This window comes from Vicia villosa, linkage group LG3 (genome assembly GCF_029867415.1).
Source record: "Vicia villosa cultivar HV-30 ecotype Madison, WI linkage group LG3, Vvil1.0, whole genome shotgun sequence".
In the NCBI taxonomy this organism is placed as follows: domain Eukaryota; kingdom Viridiplantae; phylum Streptophyta; class Magnoliopsida; order Fabales; family Fabaceae; genus Vicia; species Vicia villosa.
In genome coordinates this window covers 188,885,490-188,904,702 of record NC_081182.1, presented here as the reverse complement: position 1 = coordinate 188,904,702, position 19,213 = coordinate 188,885,490, and the positions used below count along the sequence as shown (strand labels likewise).

The 19,213-nt window shown below is 34.6% G+C and overlaps 4 protein-coding genes across 7 annotated transcripts; 2 read left to right on the top strand and 2 right to left on the bottom strand.

Annotated features, from left to right (window-relative positions):
* Window positions 1-6,209: 6,209 nt before the first annotated feature.
* Window positions 6,210-6,656, bottom strand: LOC131659554 (uncharacterized). Its single transcript, XM_058928729.1, has one exon. The coding sequence runs from the start codon at window positions 6,654-6,656 to the stop codon at window positions 6,210-6,212; it is 447 nt and encodes a 148-aa protein (XP_058784712.1).
* A 22-nt stretch (window positions 6,657-6,678) lies between these two features.
* On the bottom strand, window positions 6,679-8,072 carry LOC131659553 (uncharacterized). The gene is made up of 3 exons (XM_058928728.1): window positions 7,571-8,072; window positions 7,139-7,334; window positions 6,679-7,018 (listed from the first exon to the last, which is right to left on the bottom strand). The coding sequence occupies exons 1-3, from the start codon at window positions 8,070-8,072 to the stop codon at window positions 6,679-6,681; spliced, it is 1,038 nt and encodes a 345-aa protein (XP_058784711.1).
* A 2,188-nt stretch (window positions 8,073-10,260) lies between these two features.
* On the top strand, window positions 10,261-18,381 carry LOC131662688 (uncharacterized). Of its 4 annotated transcripts, none has more exons than XM_058932541.1 (13): window positions 10,261-10,400; window positions 10,494-10,583; window positions 10,690-10,816; window positions 11,409-11,536; window positions 11,619-11,688; window positions 11,787-11,889; window positions 12,709-12,826; window positions 12,906-12,987; window positions 13,398-13,459; window positions 14,859-14,931; window positions 15,046-15,126; window positions 17,289-17,369; window positions 18,052-18,381. In XM_058932541.1, exons 2-13 carry the CDS (start codon window positions 10,549-10,551, stop codon window positions 18,217-18,219), a joined length of 1,128 nt encoding a protein of 375 aa, XP_058788524.1. In that variant the 5' UTR covers window positions 10,261-10,400; window positions 10,494-10,548; the 3' UTR covers window positions 18,220-18,381. The 4 variants fall into 4 exon arrangements, with proteins under 4 accessions (XP_058788524.1, XP_058788523.1, XP_058788521.1 ...); XM_058932538.1 differs by having other exon boundaries at window positions 10,280-10,400; window positions 10,480-10,583; XM_058932539.1 differs by having other exon boundaries at window positions 10,288-10,400; window positions 10,499-10,583.
* Window positions 18,332-18,982, top strand: LOC131662689 (photosystem II 5 kDa protein, chloroplastic-like). The gene has a single exon (XM_058932542.1). The coding sequence runs from the start codon at window positions 18,492-18,494 to the stop codon at window positions 18,810-18,812; it is 321 nt and encodes a 106-aa protein (XP_058788525.1). The 5' UTR covers window positions 18,332-18,491; the 3' UTR covers window positions 18,813-18,982.
* The last annotated feature ends 231 nt before the right edge of the window (window positions 18,983-19,213 follow it).

Sequence of the window (19,213 nt, the reverse complement as noted above, 5' to 3'; positions counted from 1 at the left end):
CATGCATTTCATAATCATGTTGTGGGCTGTATCCCTTATGGTGGTGGGACAGCGGTAGCTAATTCCCACTGTGTGGAATTAGTGAGAGAAGTAGCCGAATCTTTATGGTGGTGGATCGGTGAGATGGGTTATCCCATGTTTGGTACCACATGCATTTAGTTGCATTGCATTAGGTGTTATGTATAATTGTAACATGAATGGAAGTTGTCCAATGTTGCAATTTGTGTGTATTCGATATGGATGATTTTATTTGATGAATGTTGCTATACTATCTGAATATGATTGATTTAGGTGAATAATGTATGAATGAAGTTGTATTGTTTATATTCCTATAACATTTGTTAATGCGAATGAAACTCACCCTTACTTTGATGATTTCAGATTGAAGTAGCGGCTTAAGCGATCGGTGAGGATGACTCGTAGAGTTTATCCAGTTATGTTGGGTCGTGTCGGTGTCATGCTCTGGTCTTGTAACACTGGGGGAACGTCTGTTTTAGTATTTGATTGATGGATTATTTCTTACGTGGAATAATGTTTTATTTGTTTGGATCGGTGAATTTGGATATAAATCCCGATGTTTTATGTTTATTCAGTTTGAGATAAATTCCGCTGTGTTAACATAATTACTGAATAATGTAATTTGAAGTTCCTCATAAGGCATGGCATAACTTAATGTTTTAAATATTTTGAAGTTGTAATACCCTTTTTATGTTTTACTCTGAATTTTTTATTGATATTCCGTGGGGTTTTAGAAGGGTGTTACAAGAATACTCCTCCTCTTCCTGCAAACTCAGAACATACACACGAAACAAATTTTGAAAGCAAATTACCTCCAGAAGTTCAAAACACTACACAATTGTAATTGAATCAGCACTAATCACTCTCATCAAAAGGTATGATGACTAAAAGAGGGGTTAAACACTCATCCAAACAATTAAATCAACAAAGATCCATATCATACGTTTACCAAATTGTTAGCATCAAGTCTTGTGGAATCTGAGAATCAGAAGGTCTTTCTAGGGTTGTAATGTGGTTTAGATTCAAAGAAAAGAAGATAGTCAAGGGTTGTTCCTAATCTAGGGAAGCATCCAAATCATAACTCATTCCTTCTTCTCTATAACTTTAATTCTCTCACCTGTTCATCTTTTTTCATTCGTAGCTTGGTTTTTCTTTTTCACTCTTTTTTTTTCTCAACAACCGTTATATTCAAACGTTGTTCTTTTTCCATAAACTCTTATTATTATAAATTTTTTTTTTCAAGCTACGACTTCTTTTATCCTTCACCGATTACCACATGTACTTGCTCTTCTTTTGAATGTGACTCTCCCCAACTTGGAGGTCAACCTGTATTTAGATTATTTGAATGCTCCCCTACTTTCTAAAAAGGTCAAAGAGAAAACACATCACCAAATTTTATGGTTGATGGTCCAAAACAAAACTTTTTATTGAGATCAAAACTCACCAGGTATTTTCCTTGGTGCATATTATGATGCTTATCTTGACCTCAGGCTCAAAGAATGGTTAGCAAAAAGATCACACTCTCACAGAAGAAAATAAGTTGTACGTTGGAATAAGCTAAAAGAACTCTCAGATTCAAACAAGTGCCTAAATCACTTTCACAGATTTCCACAAACGATGCAACAAACGGTTTAGCATGATACAAACAAGTCAAAACAATTGATGGTCTCCTGCATATAGTAAACAATGGAAGGCTTTCATCACAATGGTTAAGGCTAAACCGATCCAATAAAATAGTGTACCATAAAGAACTTCTGTTAAGTATTTACTAACAACCTATATTTCATGCACACATTAGGAGTTTGAGTTCAAAAATTCATACCTGCTTTGTCACTTTATTGAAAAAGAAAGTGAACTAAAATTTTTTTTTTTTTTTTGAAAAATTTTCACTCACTACCACTTTCACGCATTTTGCTCCATTGTTGGTGGTTTGCTTGAGATTTTCATTATGCTATGGAACTACTCACTCTAAACTGGGGATAAAAGAAACAATAACCAAATAATTGAAAACTGCAAAAGAGTAAATCCACCCCCAAACTTGAACTAAACATTGACCTCAATGTTTCAGAACAAGCCCGGGAGGGTTGACTTACAAAGGGTATTGCCATATCAATCGCTTCTTCCTAGCTTTCACCAGAAAGGTCCCCTTATTATTTCCTGAAATAAAAATAAGCAAAACAAAATAAAACATTAGAAGTGTGGGTTAACTCCCACGAAGTGCCTCGTTTAATGTCACATGGCTTGACGGATCATGGTTCAATCATCAACCATTGTCTCTTTTTCTTGGTACTTTTCTCACCAATATGAAGCCCCAAAAGTATTTAAAGTTTGCTTGTTTGGTTTCTTCGTCCTTAATTCTTACCACTTCAACTCGCGATCTCTCTTCCTTCATTTGTTTTTTCCTCTCCTCAAGAGAGATAACCTCCTTATCCGTTAATTTCTTCGTTGGTGAGAACCTATCCTTGATGATTTTGACAAATTTTGGCTTTAACTCTAAACCTTCTAAAGATGGGATGGTGATTTGCAAACGGCTAAACATCTCCATTGGCCGAAAGTGGTGACTCTCATTCCCTTCTTTATTAGGAACTTGTAGAGGGAGTAATTCCAATGAGAGTTTATGCTCCTTTGCATTACTACTCTTCTTCAACTCTAAGTCCATCATATTCTCTTTTGAAATAGTTTCAACTTTTGAAGTTTCTAACTCATTCATGACTTCTTTGACTATATCCTCCTTTTTTGTTCCTTCGACTAACACATCATCTACTTTTTTAGGAGGTCTTGGATAAGGTAGCTTCATTGAGGGATCATACTCACTTTCTATATTTTTCTTGATGTTTATATGCTCTATATTATCCTTTTCAGCAACATCTTCCTTGTCATCATCATTGTTTTCAACTTCCTCATCAATCACTTTTATACTCCTTATAGAAGTAGCATTGCAGGTTTCTACACAAGTCATAGGTTTTTGAAAAGTTGAGACTTGACTTACGTTTTGCTCGGTGAAGAATTTGGTAAGTTGAACATCTTGCATTTCCCGATTTTGTTGAATGGCTAAAGAGAATTGCATGAATTGATTCATGGTTTCCTCTAACTCAGTGGGTCCTCTTTGATAACCTTGATTATAGTGTGAAAACCCTTGTTGTTGGTATTCATGGTTAGCCATATGATACTCCATCGCATCTTCCGGTGTGCACCATCCGAGATCATGAAACTCATTAACTTGCGCTGTGAACTGTGACACACTTTGAAGGAGATACTCCATTTGTTGAATTAGGATCTCGTTTTTGAGCATGAATCGCAACATTTATATTTGGGTCAAACATTCCGTCAAACAAAAATCTACAAAACTAGCAAACAAGTGAAATAACAGGATAAAAAATAATAATACTAATAATAAAATTAAAAGAAATAAAAATAAAAATTAAAAGATTATTGCAATAACAAAATCTAAAATAAAGCAACTAACTAAAAATCTAAAATAAAGGAACTAAACTAAAAATCTAAATTTAAGTAACTAAACAAAAAATCTAAAATTAAGTAAATAACTAAAAATCTAAAATTAAGTAACAAACGAGTGAAACAACCAAATCGATAAAATAGTAACAAAAACTGAAAATAAAAAACTATTGCAATGCGTGCAATATTGACACCAATCCCCGGCGCCAATTTGTTGAAAGTATTTATGGGTAAACATTTTCGGTAATATATCGTATCCACAGGGATTGGTTAATATCACTGCCGTTCTATAGTTAGTTATTTTGAGTGAGAAAAAGTAATTGGATTTGTTTTATGATTATAATACTATCAAATTTAAACAATAATTTAAATGCAGATAATGAACGTTTGTTAACGATTAAGGAAGTATGTTGAGCTTTAGGGTTCATCAACCTCTTCCTATACAATTTATCAATTAATTCACAATTGAACAATCATTTGAATTACTATCTTCACTTATCCTCAAATATGATTCCATGTCTGCAAATCAAATTAGATAAACTTTTACCGGTATGAGATTCGATCTCTCCAAATATCAATATCGATAATAGTAATAAGGAACGATAATTATGAAAACTCAATCACAATTCCATCTCTGCAAATTGGGATTGAATCAATATAGTAACCTAGGGCAAAAGTTAAAATCCTTTCTTTCGATCAAAGATTCAACAATGGTGTAAAGTAAAAACAAGGTTTCTTATTGATAATAAATTCAAACAATTGTTCATAGGAAATAATTAATGGCATTGTATATTTATAGGTTAACTACTACCTTAAACTCAACAAGATGAATTTAGATCTCCATAGACATGAAGAACACACAAGAATTAATAGAGGGATTCATCTTCATCAATGGAATATCTTCGATTGGTAAAGAGTTGGCCTTCAATTGTTGTTCTTGACTGCAAACTCAGAATGCTCTCCTAATTTCGCTCACAAAGGATCTGCCTTTACTTGAAAGCTAGGGCTTTTATTTATAAGTTTTGGGCTTGTAACGTCGCGGCCGCGGCGCGGCATCAGATTAACGCGGCGCGACACAAAACAGAAGCTTTTTTGCGGCGCCGGCTAGAACTCCCGCGGCGCGCCCTTGTCAAACTTTGTCTTTTTGTTTTGCCTTTGAGACTTCTAGCTTTCTTTCCTCATCTTGTTCTTCTAAAGCTCCTTTTCAGCTCCAAACCTGCATCAATAGTACCCACAAGTGATTCGATTTGCTTTACACATGAACTTAAACTTATTCAGTTCAATTCTTACTAAAAACCTATGGATCTATCACAATTTGCATTAGTTTAGACAGGAAATTACTTATATTAACACATGAATTTACCATTAATTCACTCCTAACATACACACGTTGTACGATCCACAAGAAAAGTTCATCTTCATTGAGGTAACATATATTCATAAATTTATATAGGAAAAATACCCTTTTTGGTCTCTTAACTATACCCCAAGGTCCATTCTGGTCCCTTATTTCTAAAAAGTGTCAAAGTGGTCCTTTAATTGTTCAAAAAGGACCATGTTTGTCCTTTCTGTCCAAATGGCACAAATGGACGTTAGGTTTGTATATGTGGCAGGTGATGTGGAATGTTATATACTCCTTCTTCAACCTTGTCTTCTTCACTGTTTTCCTTCAGAGTGCTTTATTTTTGTTTCTTCCCCAAATTCCAGGGTTTTGTTTCAATCCCAAGTCAGTTTCCAAAATTGATTGTTTAAAATAAAGCAAACATCATCATCAATTGCAGGGCCATGTTCATATGAATCTAACACGAAGAGTGGTGGTGGTTTTGCTGGAAATTTGAGATGGAAACCCGTATGTGGGTGTGGAGAGATAACTTTGCTTCGTAGGGCTTCAACTAGCACGAATTTCAGGAAGCAATTTTGGGGTTGTCATAATTACAAGGTAAAAACGAATTTCACTTGTTTGTTCATCTCATGTATTGCCTTCTGATTAATTAGAATGTTGAAATTCACAGGGTTCAACCCAAACAGGGTGTGGTTTTTTTCAATGGTTTTTTGATGATGTGGTGGATGAGAAAGACCAGTATATGAAGATACAAAATAGTAGGATGGAGAAGCTTAAAATTCTTGATGCAGCAAAAATGGAGTTGGTATCTTTAAAGGCAACAAATGATAGACTAAAACAAAAGACAAGGGAGTTGAAGAAGATGATGAATTCTGAAAAAAAAATTGGAAAAGGCTGTTCTGTGTTATTTTAGTGTTGGTCATTTGGAAAAGTCTGTATTAGTATGTTGTAATGTTTTGAATTAGTATGTACTGAATTTGGCATTTGTTTTAGTATTGAATTGGAGTTGGTCATTTATTTTAGTGTTGTAATGTTTGGAAAAGTCCGTATTGAATTTTAAAGTTATCAATGGCAAATGATTTGTTGCACCCTGCTAATAGTATGTGTTGACTTTTGATTAATTGTATGAAATGGGAAATGATTGGTAAGCAAACCACTAACAATTATAGGATAGAAAATGGAAAATATTATAGGTCCAAAATGCTTAACATTAACATTGCTATCAGACATCACATGTCCAAAACACAAAATTACATGTCCAAAATACTTAACACTGAATATTGCATAACAGGTTCAAAATACTTAAACACAAAATATTGCATACACGTCCAAGACACTACATCATAGTAACTGATGTCTAATATTCCAAAACATTACATAACATAAAAAGAGACTATGGTTTCCATTTTGGTGTGGCCCTTTTAGTAGGTGTTGTCCTCATTGTTGTTGGACCTACAGCTGTTTTTGCAGCAGTCAGCCTTGTTGTTGGACCAGGTGGGATAAAAGGTGCATTTGGCCTTCTAACTGCCAACTTCTTTGCTTTAGGAGTAGTCTTCTTGGCTGATTTGGGAGTAGTCTTCTGAGCTTGAGTTGGTTGAGATGATTGTGAAGGATCAGCTTGGGATACTTGTGAAGGAGCAGCTTGGGATACTTGTGCAGTAGTAGCTTGGGATACTTGTACAGTAGTTGCTTGGGATACTTGTGCAGTAGTAGCTTGAGATGACTGTGCATTGGCAGCCTGAGATGATTGTGCAGTAGTTGATGGTACCTTGCAAGTAAGTTTGTTGTGTCCTTGTTTCTTGCATCTACTACACTTCACAATGAATCCAGTTCTTCTCATCTTTCTATCAGTGGCATCCAGTTCACCTTGCTCCAAATTCCTCCTTTTTTTGTCTTCCTGGCATTTTCCTAAATTTGGGTGGCAGAACATCAGGGTACTCTGTTCTCTCCCATAGGTTTGAGCCATTTACTGGAAAAATGACTGGCTTGTACACTTGCATATATATTGATTTCCTGTAATACTCAGGAACATAATCATCAATCTTCTGGTTCCTACTTTTGATTGCTGATAGTGAATGAACACATGGGAGGCCTGTCAGCTCCCATCTTCTACATGAACAAGTCATCTCTTTTAGATTGACTGTAAATTTTTCAGCATGGTTTTCCAAATTTCTCACTTCAAATATAAACTCATCAGACATCCTAAGACACAAATAACATCAGAATTTAAATGAGAATTGAAACTAAAATCAGAATATCAAAATCAGAATACTATAGGTTACTATACAAGCAGAATTTAAATCAGAATTGAAACATGTTTACCTTACAAGCCACATGTTTGTGTATGAACTTGTTTTGTCAATCTTCTTCTTAATGTTAGGTAGCACATCAACATCTTCCAATTTCTGAAACCTCATCCTATTTGGTTCCCATATTTCCATCATGTATATCCTAATCTCTTCCACCATGGTGATTAATGGTTTGGCCCTTGACTCCAAGATGACACTATTAAAGGCTTCTGACATATTATTAAGTACAACATCACATTGTTATGAGTTTTAAAGTATGATCTGCTCCAAAATCTTGGAGGAGTGCTCATCATGTGCTTGTATGCTTCTACATTTGACCTCCACAAAGGCCTTTCAAAAAAACATCCATCAAGTACTATGAAATGTCTGCTCAACTTGAAGTTTTCCTTACAAGCTGCCAAGCATATGTACAACCTCTTGAAATGTAAATTCTGAACATCACTACCTTCTTGTGCAGGCTGAACACCAACCTTAACAGTTGAACCTGAGTTAGATCTTAGTAACTCATATGCATAGTCATACACCCTTGTATAATCCCCTAGAAATGACCCATCAACCATGTCTCTGGCTGCAAACCTAGCCCTTATAGCCTTGGTTTTGTTGACCCCAACATTCCACTTCTTCTGAACCTTTTCCTTAATGTCCTTAAGCTTCATTCTAGGGTTGGTTTTAAGTGAATTCTGTAACCTCTTGCTCAACCATTTTGTTTTCAATAACTTTACATGATACTCTCTACTGCAACTATGAGTGTCAACTACTTTTCTTAGTTGCCATGAATCCTCAGTAGGCAACTTAGCACAGTAAGATTCCCATTCACATCCATCCTTACACTTGACCCTAACCCTTATCTTGTCATTCTTAGTGAACCTTAAATCTCTGCCAGAATGGACTGCATAAGTAACAATTGCCTCATTGAAATCTTCCTTTGTAGTAAAATAGGTTACCATTTCCCATTTGTAATTGGACATATCCTTTAAAAGCTTGAAAATTGGATACTTCTTTCTCCTAGCCCTACTGCTATCATCACTATCACAATCACTTCCAAGATCCTCACTATCATTATCACTTCCTTTACTACCTTCTTTATTTTCATCACACATTTTTTTCCTTTTTTACTTTTCGTTTGTTCATTATCTTCAATATCATAGTCCAGTAGGTTTCCCTCTTCCTCTTCCAATTCAGTACCATAATCATCAGAGTCATCATCAAATGCTATCTCCATTGCACTATCATACTCGAAGTTTCTATCACCAGAACTATCATCAGTCAGTCTTACATCATCATCAACCTCACCACCCACAAGTCCATTATCAACTCCAACTGCATTATCATCATTGTTCCTCACCTCATCTTGTGATACATCATTGGTCCTCACATCATCTTGTGTTACATCATTGGTCCTTACATCATCTTGTGTTACATCATTGGTCCTCGCATCATCTTGTGTTACATCATTGGTCCTCGCATCATCTTGTGTTACATCATTGTTCCTCACATCAAATTCATTCATAATCTCCCCAATCTCTACTTCCACCTCATCTATTATCTCATTAAGTGGAATCTCATCCAACACAACTTCAGTCTCATCAACAAAAACAGGCTAGGACAATGTGTGCTTAATAAATACTTCAACACTAAGATGGACCCTATATAAATCAACAATCTCTAATGCCCCTCAGTCATCTACCAACAGATTCATCCCAGCAGTTGGATCCTTATAATGTATGTTTTCTATGGCTGGATAACCTAGTTCCTTGATACTACCTAACCACTAAAAAAAACTCCACTTATCAGCATCTACTCTCAGTTTAGCAATCTGACCTCCTACGTACACACTCAAGTCCTCACTAGCAAATTCAACACTATGGTGGATTGTAATGATTAGATATTCATCCATTTCAGACTATGCCCTAGATAGAAGCGAAGAACATAAATTTCATAAACATGGAATTTAAAACAAAATAGAGTATCAGACCTAACTACGTTACTAATACAAATGCAGAAACTTACCTCTGATGTCGTCTTCGTATTCGCTTTCACCTTGAATGTCGTCTTCGTTTTCGTTCGCAACAACTTAAGCTTGGAGATTCGTCAATGGCAGCTGCGCTAGGGTTTCCTCCAAGAACCAACGAAGACAAAATGAAGTTTCTATTTCATTTCCCCTTTCTATTTTATTTCTTAGACAAAATTATCCATCTGGCAATTAAAATAAACCACCTGGCAATTAAAATAAACATGTGTCTGCCACATGTATGCCACATACGCCATTCCTTTGACTTTGACTAACGGAGCTGACAGAAAGGACAAACATGATCCTTTTTGAACAATTAAAGGACCACTTTGACACTTTTTAGAGATAAGGTACCAGAATGGACCTTGAGGTATAGTTAAGGGACCAAAAAAGATATTTTGCCATTTATATAACATCTAAATTATATAATAAATTTCGAAATAGTAACATCTAAATATTTTTGAGGAGATATTTTTGGTAGGACTTCAAAAATAATGGTTGATGAAAGGAGATAATCCGAAAATGCATTTTCGAACTAAATTTATTCATAATTTTGGAGCGTGTCTCAGAAACGAATGAGTTGTGTGTGCATAAGGTGCGTCTATAAATGTATTTCCGGAAGCTTAGAGGCATTTTCAATTTTTCCATAGTTTTTTTCACCTCATAGGACATGGCGCAGAAATTTTTTGAATTTTTCAGTAAGTCAGATTCAGACTTGACAAAGTCTAACTCAACCTAACATATTCCGACCCCGGATTCCAAACAACATCAACCAACCTTGTCTAATTTGTGATAGACCATTTAATTACCAATAGAATGCCTATTCCAAATGAATTTTCCACGAATCATGTCATGTCTCCCTCAACTAAATTTCATTTATTAATCACTCAACAGAGAGAGTATGATGCAAACACTATCAATTATAAGATATATTTTAAAAAATCAATGTTATATTAAAATTTGAAAAGTATTTTTTATAATATTATTTTTTACAAATATATAAATTATTTTCAAAACAAAGAGAATATATATATTTTAATAGATAAAATCAACAATTTTTCTTTAAAATTTCTATCAGGGAGTAACTTCTTAATAGATATTTATTTACCCATTATTTATAAAGATTTGGATTAGAACTTAGAAGAAGAGTCTCCATACTTTTGGTTCGAGAGGAGACTCTTACACATCAAACCAACACAGAAAGCTCAAAATCAAAACTTCTCAATTTGCCGCCGGATTCTGAGCAACTTCCGCCGGATTCCGAGTAAGTGCCACCGCTCTCCTTCCTTAACTTAATTTCTCTTCAATCTCTGTTTCCCAATTCACAATCACACACATCTTAGAAAAATTTGGGCAGGTTAGGGTTATTATCTTCTTATACATCAAAGGAAGAAACACACAGTGTAGCTACAATGGTTGCAAATGACTACTTTCCTCCTTGGTTTAGGTATTATGCTTTTGTTTTTCATCTTTCTTCTTACTTTACGCTTCTGATGTTTATAGATAGGTATGGTGTTCTGATTTGATATGGTTTGTTGTTGTTTGGATTTCAGTGTCGCTCCGATGATGGATTGGACGGATAATCATTATAGAACTCTTGCACGCCTCATTTCCAAACATGCTTGGTTATATACGGAGATGCTCGCGGCTGAAACAATTGTTTATCAAAAGGGTAATCTGGTAAGTTTATAATGATAATTTAGGAAGCACGGACACTGGAAACACTACGCCAACAGTGATACGTCGATACTGGTAATAATTTGGAAAAAAATGAATGAATTAAATGAAATTAGAAGTGTCGGTAACAGTTTCGGACATTGACACAGACACACCTTTTTCGAGGTTATAATTCTTCTTGTAAACAAAAAACAAAGAATATGTAGAAAGAAATAACTAAGGAGTTGTATGGATAATGAGATTTGTGGTTGCAGTTTGTTGAAGTTTGAATCTTCTATAAGTTCAAGTTGTTAGGTGGAAGCTTATTGTTTGCAAACTTCAGTTAGTTATAGTACTAGTAGTAGTATCACCTGTGAAAAAGAAGATTTACGGTAAGAATGAGAGGGATAGTTTGAGAAAGGGTGAGAAAAGTGTAGGAAATATTGTTTTCTCAATCTCATGCTAGATAGTTCTAATATAAAATTGAACTCTCGTTGCTGTGGGCATGTGTGTGTGGAGTGTAAGAGAAGAAATTTATGAGGTGGTATACAAAACCATCACTTTGGGATGAATTTTTGTGAAAAACCATTGATTATTTTTTGTTTCTTATGCTCAGGACAGATTCTTGGCATTTTCTCCAGACCAACATCCTATTGTGCTTCAAATTGGAGGCAGTAATTTAGAGAATTTGGCGAAAGCAACTGAACTTGCTGATGCTTATGGCTATGATGAGATCAACTTCAAGTTAGTTTGTTTCCTACCATCTTAAGTTTGGAAATATCCTTGTTGTATTGATAATTTTTATTTATTTTTCAACGTATACCAGTTGTGGATGCCCTAGTCCTAGAGTAGCTGGACGTGGATGCTTTGGTGCGCGTCTTATGCTTGATCCAAAGGTTAGAAAACTATGCATGGTTTAATATTACATGCAAAGAGATTTATGTTTTCTTCATCATTGTGCATTAATAGAGAACTCTAATGCATACAAGGAAAGTTTGTTGCCGAGGCTGTTTCAGTAATTGCTGCCAATACAAATGTACCTGTCAGTGTCAAATGTCGAATCGGCGTGGATGATCATGATTCATACAATGAACTATGTAAGGCCCTTTCTTAACAACATTTTTTGTTCCATCCCAAGTCAAGGCATACTACAAGCCTTAAGTAGGGCTTATAAGTTGTTAGACTCATGAATGCTAGGAGGATATGATGGGGCATATTGAAAATATTAACTCAAAATGGGCTGCAGTATAACATAATATAGGCACAGGTGGCATTTGGGTAGTGTGATTCTGCATGAGGAAATGTTGTGAGAAGTGAGATGTGGTTTTAAAAAGAGTCGTGGAAAATATTTTTGATACTTACTGTCGATGCCATAGTGCTTTCTCTCACGCCACAGTGCTTTCTTTCTCATTGTCTCATCCTTAACTGTTGTCCACTCCTCCATATGGATGAAAACAATCTTGGTGAATTATCTCAAGATTCAACCTTCATTAAGACCTATGCTTCTTGTTACTTGGCTGTAACTTATAAGAGTATCTGGTCTTGATTTTTGGGTGCGTTTTGTACTATTTGTGAGGATATTCGGGTTATTACCTATAGGACACTGACCACAGCCTTCCATTCCCTATTTTTCTTCATACAAACCTTCTTTTGAAAAGCATTATATAACTTTGGTTTGTAGCAAATGACACTCAAATCTTAGATGCTGGTTTGATACTTGCTTCTTAGAATTTCAGATAGAGCATAATAAGATGGGCACTTTTTATGTAACAATTGTCCTAAAAGCTTATTGTTATTGATATAATTTAAAAGCCCTTACTCTATGTGGGATTATTATTTCTTCAAAATATTTGTGCCCTTGGTTGTTGAGATTACACATTGATCTTTATTTGGCACTTTTGCTGTTTGTCTGTCAGGTGATTTCATTTACAAGGTCTCTTCTCTGTCACCTGCTAGGCATTTCATAATTCACTCAAGAAAGGCACTATTGAATGGCCTCAGTCCCGCTGAAAATCGGAGTATTCCTCCACTGAAGTATGTCCCAACAAAACTTTATTTTTATAGTCATTATTATTTATATATAGCATTGGAGATAACTCATCCCTTAATGCAGATATGAATACTTTTATGGCCTCTTGCGCGACTTTCCTGACTTAACATTTACAATCAATGGTGGCATTAATTGTGTTGATGAGGTGAGTTGCAGTCTGATAGAAACTGATATCTTTAGTGATAAAATTAGTAGAAACAACAATATTTTGTAACAGTCCACTGAGTTCTTTTACAATACAGCGAAATAGGAAATAACTCATGTTAAGGAAAGAGATTGGTGATAGATATTATGTTGTGATATCTCTAACATTGAAGGTATCACTTAGCTTCTTCATTAGATTGGGCTGCACTTTTTTGCTCAAAGTTCCAGTGAAGGGCTTATATAGTTCTGCTCATACTTCTGTTGTTTGTGCTGTTCTGTATCAAATTAATTATCTTTGTTGTTTATGACTTTGTTATTGTATTATTGTATATGTCATTTGTTGGATTATACCCTTACATATTGATCCGATACTTCCTTGGTGATACCCTTACACATGGATTTTGGTTGTAGACCAATGCAGCTCTAAAGATTGGCGCTCATGGTGTTATGGTTGGACGTGCTGCCTACCACAAGTAAGTGTCAAATGCTTTCAAACATCCAGAATCTGCATTTCAATAACCGGGGAACAGGTTTTTCTGTTCGAATCCTCTTAAATGACCTAGTGGTTGAAAAAACTGTAGAATGTGATGAGATTGACGAATCACAATTAGCTAAAGCCTAAAACAAAGGCCCTAAAACTGTATTCTCGTAGAGCTAAGACTGGAGAGAAGAATGTGATTTATTTAAGAAAGATGGATGTAAGGGGGTTAGAAGAGAGAGAGAAAGATAGTCTCATGGAGAAGGCAAGCTGTGGTTTAGGTCAAGAGATTATGCTATTTTCTTCTGCCTTTTCTCTTAACTTATTGCTTGTGCTAGGAGAGGTCCTCTTTAGCTGGGAGCTTTCTGATCTTTTCCTCTATTCTCTTTTTTTGTTTTTGTTTTTGTTTTGTTCCTCATTAATAAAACGGTCTCCCTCTGGACAGGAATGACTTCTTATCTCTATCTATTTTAAATTAGAAGTTGGACAAAAATTGGATGTCAATTTTCTCCTAAAAACATTTTCTGAAATTTTCCTTTATTTTTTAACTTGACCGGGATTTTTTCTATATGATCAATTTTTAATTGAAAGTCGGACAAGAACTGGAAGTCAATTTTCACCTAATATTGTTTATAGAATTTTCCTTTATTTTTAGTCTGTCTGGCAATATTTCTATATGATAAACAGTTTTTAGAATAGCTTGGATATGATCTAGGAGTCAATTTCACCTAATATACTCCTGGAGTTTTCCTTTGTTTCTTTAGTCTGACTGAAAATTTTCAAATTTTGAGAACAGAAGCTTTTCAAATTTCAAAATTACAATGAGTTTAAAAATAAAATGAATAAATATTGTTACTTGACCTTTACTTTCAAGAGAAAACTGAAGTATACTAATGCTATACTATCACTTGCTCACCAGTTAAAAAATAGGAATGAAGTGTGCAATCATTGGTCTAAACTAGTTTTGTCATGGTGATATAATTTAACTTTTCCACTAATCTCCTGCAACTGCTAAGGTCTCTGGAAAGACATCAAGAAATAAAAGGCAAGAATAATCAATCTAGACATATGTGCTATATATCTTTAATTATGGATTAAAACACATTTTTGAACTTTGGGTTAAAGGGTTAGACTAAGTACACGGGTATAATATTTTGTGACTAGATTTGAAAATGAGGACTGACAAGGATACAACTGTTGACTAATTAGTTGTTGTGGTTCTGTTAGCACGTCAAGAACCAAATGTCCTAATTTCTAAAACCTTAAATTGTTAGGTTGAAGTTCATAAATGATTTGGCCTCTAATAATGTTTTCACTGTTAATGAACATTTTTAATGTGATTTATATAAATTGATACTTGGTAGCTCCAGTAACCATTGTTTTAATTTCAACAGCCCTTGGCATATTTTGGGAAATGTTGATACTGGAATTTATGGTGTACCAAGTATTGGTCTTACACGTCGTCAGGTTCAATCACATACTATTTCAATTTGAGTGGACTAAGTTGCACAAATTTCTTACTTCACTTTTGTCATTACTTAGAATTTGCTAATCATTATTATTCCTATTTATTTTATTAAGGTCCTTGAGAAATACCAAGTATACGGAGACTCAGTGTTATTAAAATATGGATTTCGGCCAACTGTGCGAGACATTGTGAAGGTACGAATATACAAATATAACTTGTTTTGTTTCCAAACTTCATACTCTTAGAATTTTTACTATTTAAGAAAGCGAGAAATTGAAAAGATAGAGCAGATGAGTGAGTAACATGAGAAGATAGAGCACATGAGAATTTGAGAAGAAAATATGATAGAGATTTCTGAATGCTGGATTAAGTAACGCACTCAGCAAGAGCGTCTATTTATATTTTATACACTCCCCCGGCCTTAAATTTAAGCAAAATGTACATGTTACGATCCGAATCTGCATTCTAGAATATCGAACGAAAATACATCGGATTTCAGAGTGGTGAGCCCGTGTATTTTAGATTCTCTAAAAATCAGTTTTGATGAAAATAACTCAAGAGGTTATTCTTTAGACTTTTAAAAATAGTATAAACCATGGTTGAAAAAGAATTCAAGTTAAAAACTATGCATGTTAAAATTGTTTGTTTATTAATATGATTTTCTCAAAAGCTAATCCAAAATAGCTATTTCATTTTCAACATGAAAATATTTTTCTATTTGAGAATAGCCTACACATAAACATAACTAGAACATTAAAAATGATTTTAAAAAATCTAAAACAAACGCTTTACATGTAGATTCATCTGAAAATAAAATGGAATGTGGAATTTGGTTATTTAGTAGAGAAGGTGACATAGGATTAACTAAATAACCAGCAGTAAGGATTGCAGATCCCTAAATTTTTAAAGGGATTACAATACCATTCATTTGTGGATTATTTGGACAACTAAATTGATGAATCATCCCTTTGGATGGTAGAAAAGACTTGAATTTGGCAGAAAAATATTCCCTTGCTTTATCTCTCCTTAAAATGTGAATTGAACAACCAATTTCGGTAGAAATCTTTGAATATAAGTTGTGAAATATTTCAAACAATTCAGATCAATCTTTCATCAAAAAGCATCTTGAAAAGTCATCAGTGAAGGAAAAGGGATTTATTACCAGTGGGGTGATGGGTGGCCTTAAAATAAAGGACCAACCACATTCTCCCACATTCACCACTCTGACACATGGGATGGGGTTAACTTGACTTGTGAGACCAACCACATCACCACTCTGAGAGACCCAAGGTAGAAGAATATAATAGGTTAGGAGGCATTTCGACATCAGAAGATGGTTTGGCTGGTAAACATAGTAAGCTTGATCATGCAGAATCCGAAGTAGCTGCAGTGAGAGGCCCGAAATCTGATAAGATAAGGATTATTACTTTGCAGATAACCCATTTAAAACCAGCAACACGAAAAAGATAAGTTGCTTCTCAAATTCCTTCTCTGGCGAGGCTGTGGGAGCCAAGAGTTCATTTAAGTTATGTAGGATACCTTTAACTTTTCGTAAATATTTTTCTATGGAGCAATCAAAACATTTCGAGGCAATGACATTTATCAGATTTTGAAAAAGTCTATACAGGCACTGAGTATCATTGGTATAATGGATCTTGGCCTACTCCTAAGCAACATAACAAGTCTCCTACTTAGTTATAATATTAGCACTAAACCATGTATTAGGATTGCCTTCCGTTAGGCTCTAGATACCATATTTCATGAATTTACGTGTTACCCTACACAAATGAGGCTGTTATATATATGAGTGTCATGGATTACCCTAATTACCGCAATTCATAATAATATACAACACCGAAGCAGTCTAGTTACCCTATTTACATTGTTTGTAGGGTTAATGAACTTTTTCGTCCCTTTAAATATTTCAAATTTCGTTTTTAGTCCCTCCAAAAATTTTCTTCAAGAAATCGTCCCTTCAATATTTTTCTTCCGAACTATTGGTCCCTAACGTCAAATTTCGTAGCTAATCGGTGGCTAAAGTCGTAGCTAATCTCTAGCAAATTTGACGTTAGGGACTAATAGTTTAGACGAAAATTTTTGAAGGGACGATTTCTTAAAGGAAAATTTTGGAGGGACTAAAAACGAAATCTGCAATATTTAGAGGGACCAAAAAGTTCATTAACCCTGGTTTGTAATAGCATTGATGTAGAACATAATCGCATAAAGCGATAATGTTTCAAACATACATGTAATGTCACTTTAAGCAGTTATACCCACTCTTTTTTTTTTTTCCTTCTATTGTTTTCCTACTGTGGTTCAACTAAGGTTCACATGACCATTATTTACTTTGCTGCAGCCTTTACTTGGTTTTTTCCATTCTGAGCCTGGGAATGGACTTTGGAAGCGCAAAGCAGATTCTGCTTTCCAAACTTGCACAGTATGTTTACTATGAAAAAAAATCTAAATATGGTGTATAGTATTTCAGTTATATCATATTGATTAGATGAAGTCGTCTAACATCCAGATAAACAAACTTATCTTACCCAGTATGCTTTAAGTTTCTGTAATTTCCCTGATTTTCTCATTCATGGATAGTAAGGGAACTGCTATATGTTAATTATGTACTAAACAGAATTAGTGCTTGCATGTTGGAAAGTAATTTACTAATTAGTCAGCTGTTAATAGCACAACTAGGAACCAATTAAGACAGATATAAGGAAATATTTTTTCAGTATGTTTCACCTTAAAATTGGAAGATAATAGTGGAACCTGTCCTCAAGGTGAAAGTTTATGTCATGTTACTGCACTTTTTTTATAATGTAATATAGTAACTTGGAAGATCAAGAAATACAATAAAGTATCTTATCATCAATAAGATGCAAAATTGGGATTCAGGGATGTTTGCATACTCTTATTTTTAGTTCTTTTTCTCACTTTTCTATATAAGGTATTTATTATTAAATTACTTGATTAGTTAGGAGAATTTTATGGCATGCAGACCCTATTTTACCGCATTGTAGCTATCTTTTGGCATACTATTAAAATATCTCCTTTTTTTTTTATACCTCAGTTACTTCATTAGGTGGTTCAAAAACTTAACAAATTGTTTAACCTTGCAGACAGTAAAATCATTTCTTGAAGAAACTATGGTAGCAATTCCAGACTCTGTTTTGGATTCGTCGTTTGCGAAATCACCGCCAGGGCGTGAAGATCTTTTTGCTAACATTGACAGTTTATTGCCTCCACCATACAGAACAAGAGATGAGGATTCTGTTTACATCCATTAGTTATCTGTTTTATGCAAATGACTTAAAAAATGTAATTCATTCTATGTAGAAAGGTTAAATTAAAACAAATTAGATAAGATATTGGTTCCACTATTATCAACTATTCAATGTGGCAACAACTTATTGGTCATTTTTTTAATGAGATAAGATATTGCATGGTCCCATCACAAGAAGTCATATTTTGTATGTTTTAGATTCCTTAAATACATTCTTCCATCCAACCACATGCACCATAGAAGGTAGCAACTAGCAAAGAGGATCAAATTGTAGAAATGACATCAATCACCATGACAGCCTCAACCCTTGGCTTTCCGGCCGTAACCAACCGCTCATCCATAGCAATACAGAGAAGATTCGTTATCAACGCTGTCAGGGCTGTTGAAGGGGAAAAGATGGTCAGATATGACATCAACAAGGAGGGAAGCAATGGAAGGAGAGAGTTGATGTATGCTGCAGCAGCAGCTGCTGTTTGTTCTGTTGCTGGTGTTGCAATGGCAGATGAAGATGAACCTAAAAGAGGTACCCCAGAAGCCAAGAAAAAGTATGCCCCTGTTTGTGTCACTAACCCAACAGCTCGGATTTGTCGCAATTGAGAGTCCTGGTTTACTTTTCTTGATTGGTAATGTACAATGGGGTTGTGTTGTGGTGTTTATATTTCATTTAATGGTTGCTGTGCTATTATAATTTGTTCATAAAAACATAAACTTGCCTTATCTCTTTGGTGTCAACAGTTTCACGCTCAATCAAGAAATTACTTTATTAATATTGGTTAATCAAAATATTAATAACATTTTTTAGAATCCGTCCCATTTATTAACTTAACCATATGGCCATGTCTGCAAAACACAAAGCCATACCATCTGGGAAGTTTTAAATAATTAGCGAGGACTATATTTGTCATTAATTCCACAAGCTTACTCTGCCATGACAAGTTGGAGGAGTTTATCATCAAATTTGAAAAAAGAAAAAAAAAAGTGATATTAAAACTTCTCAA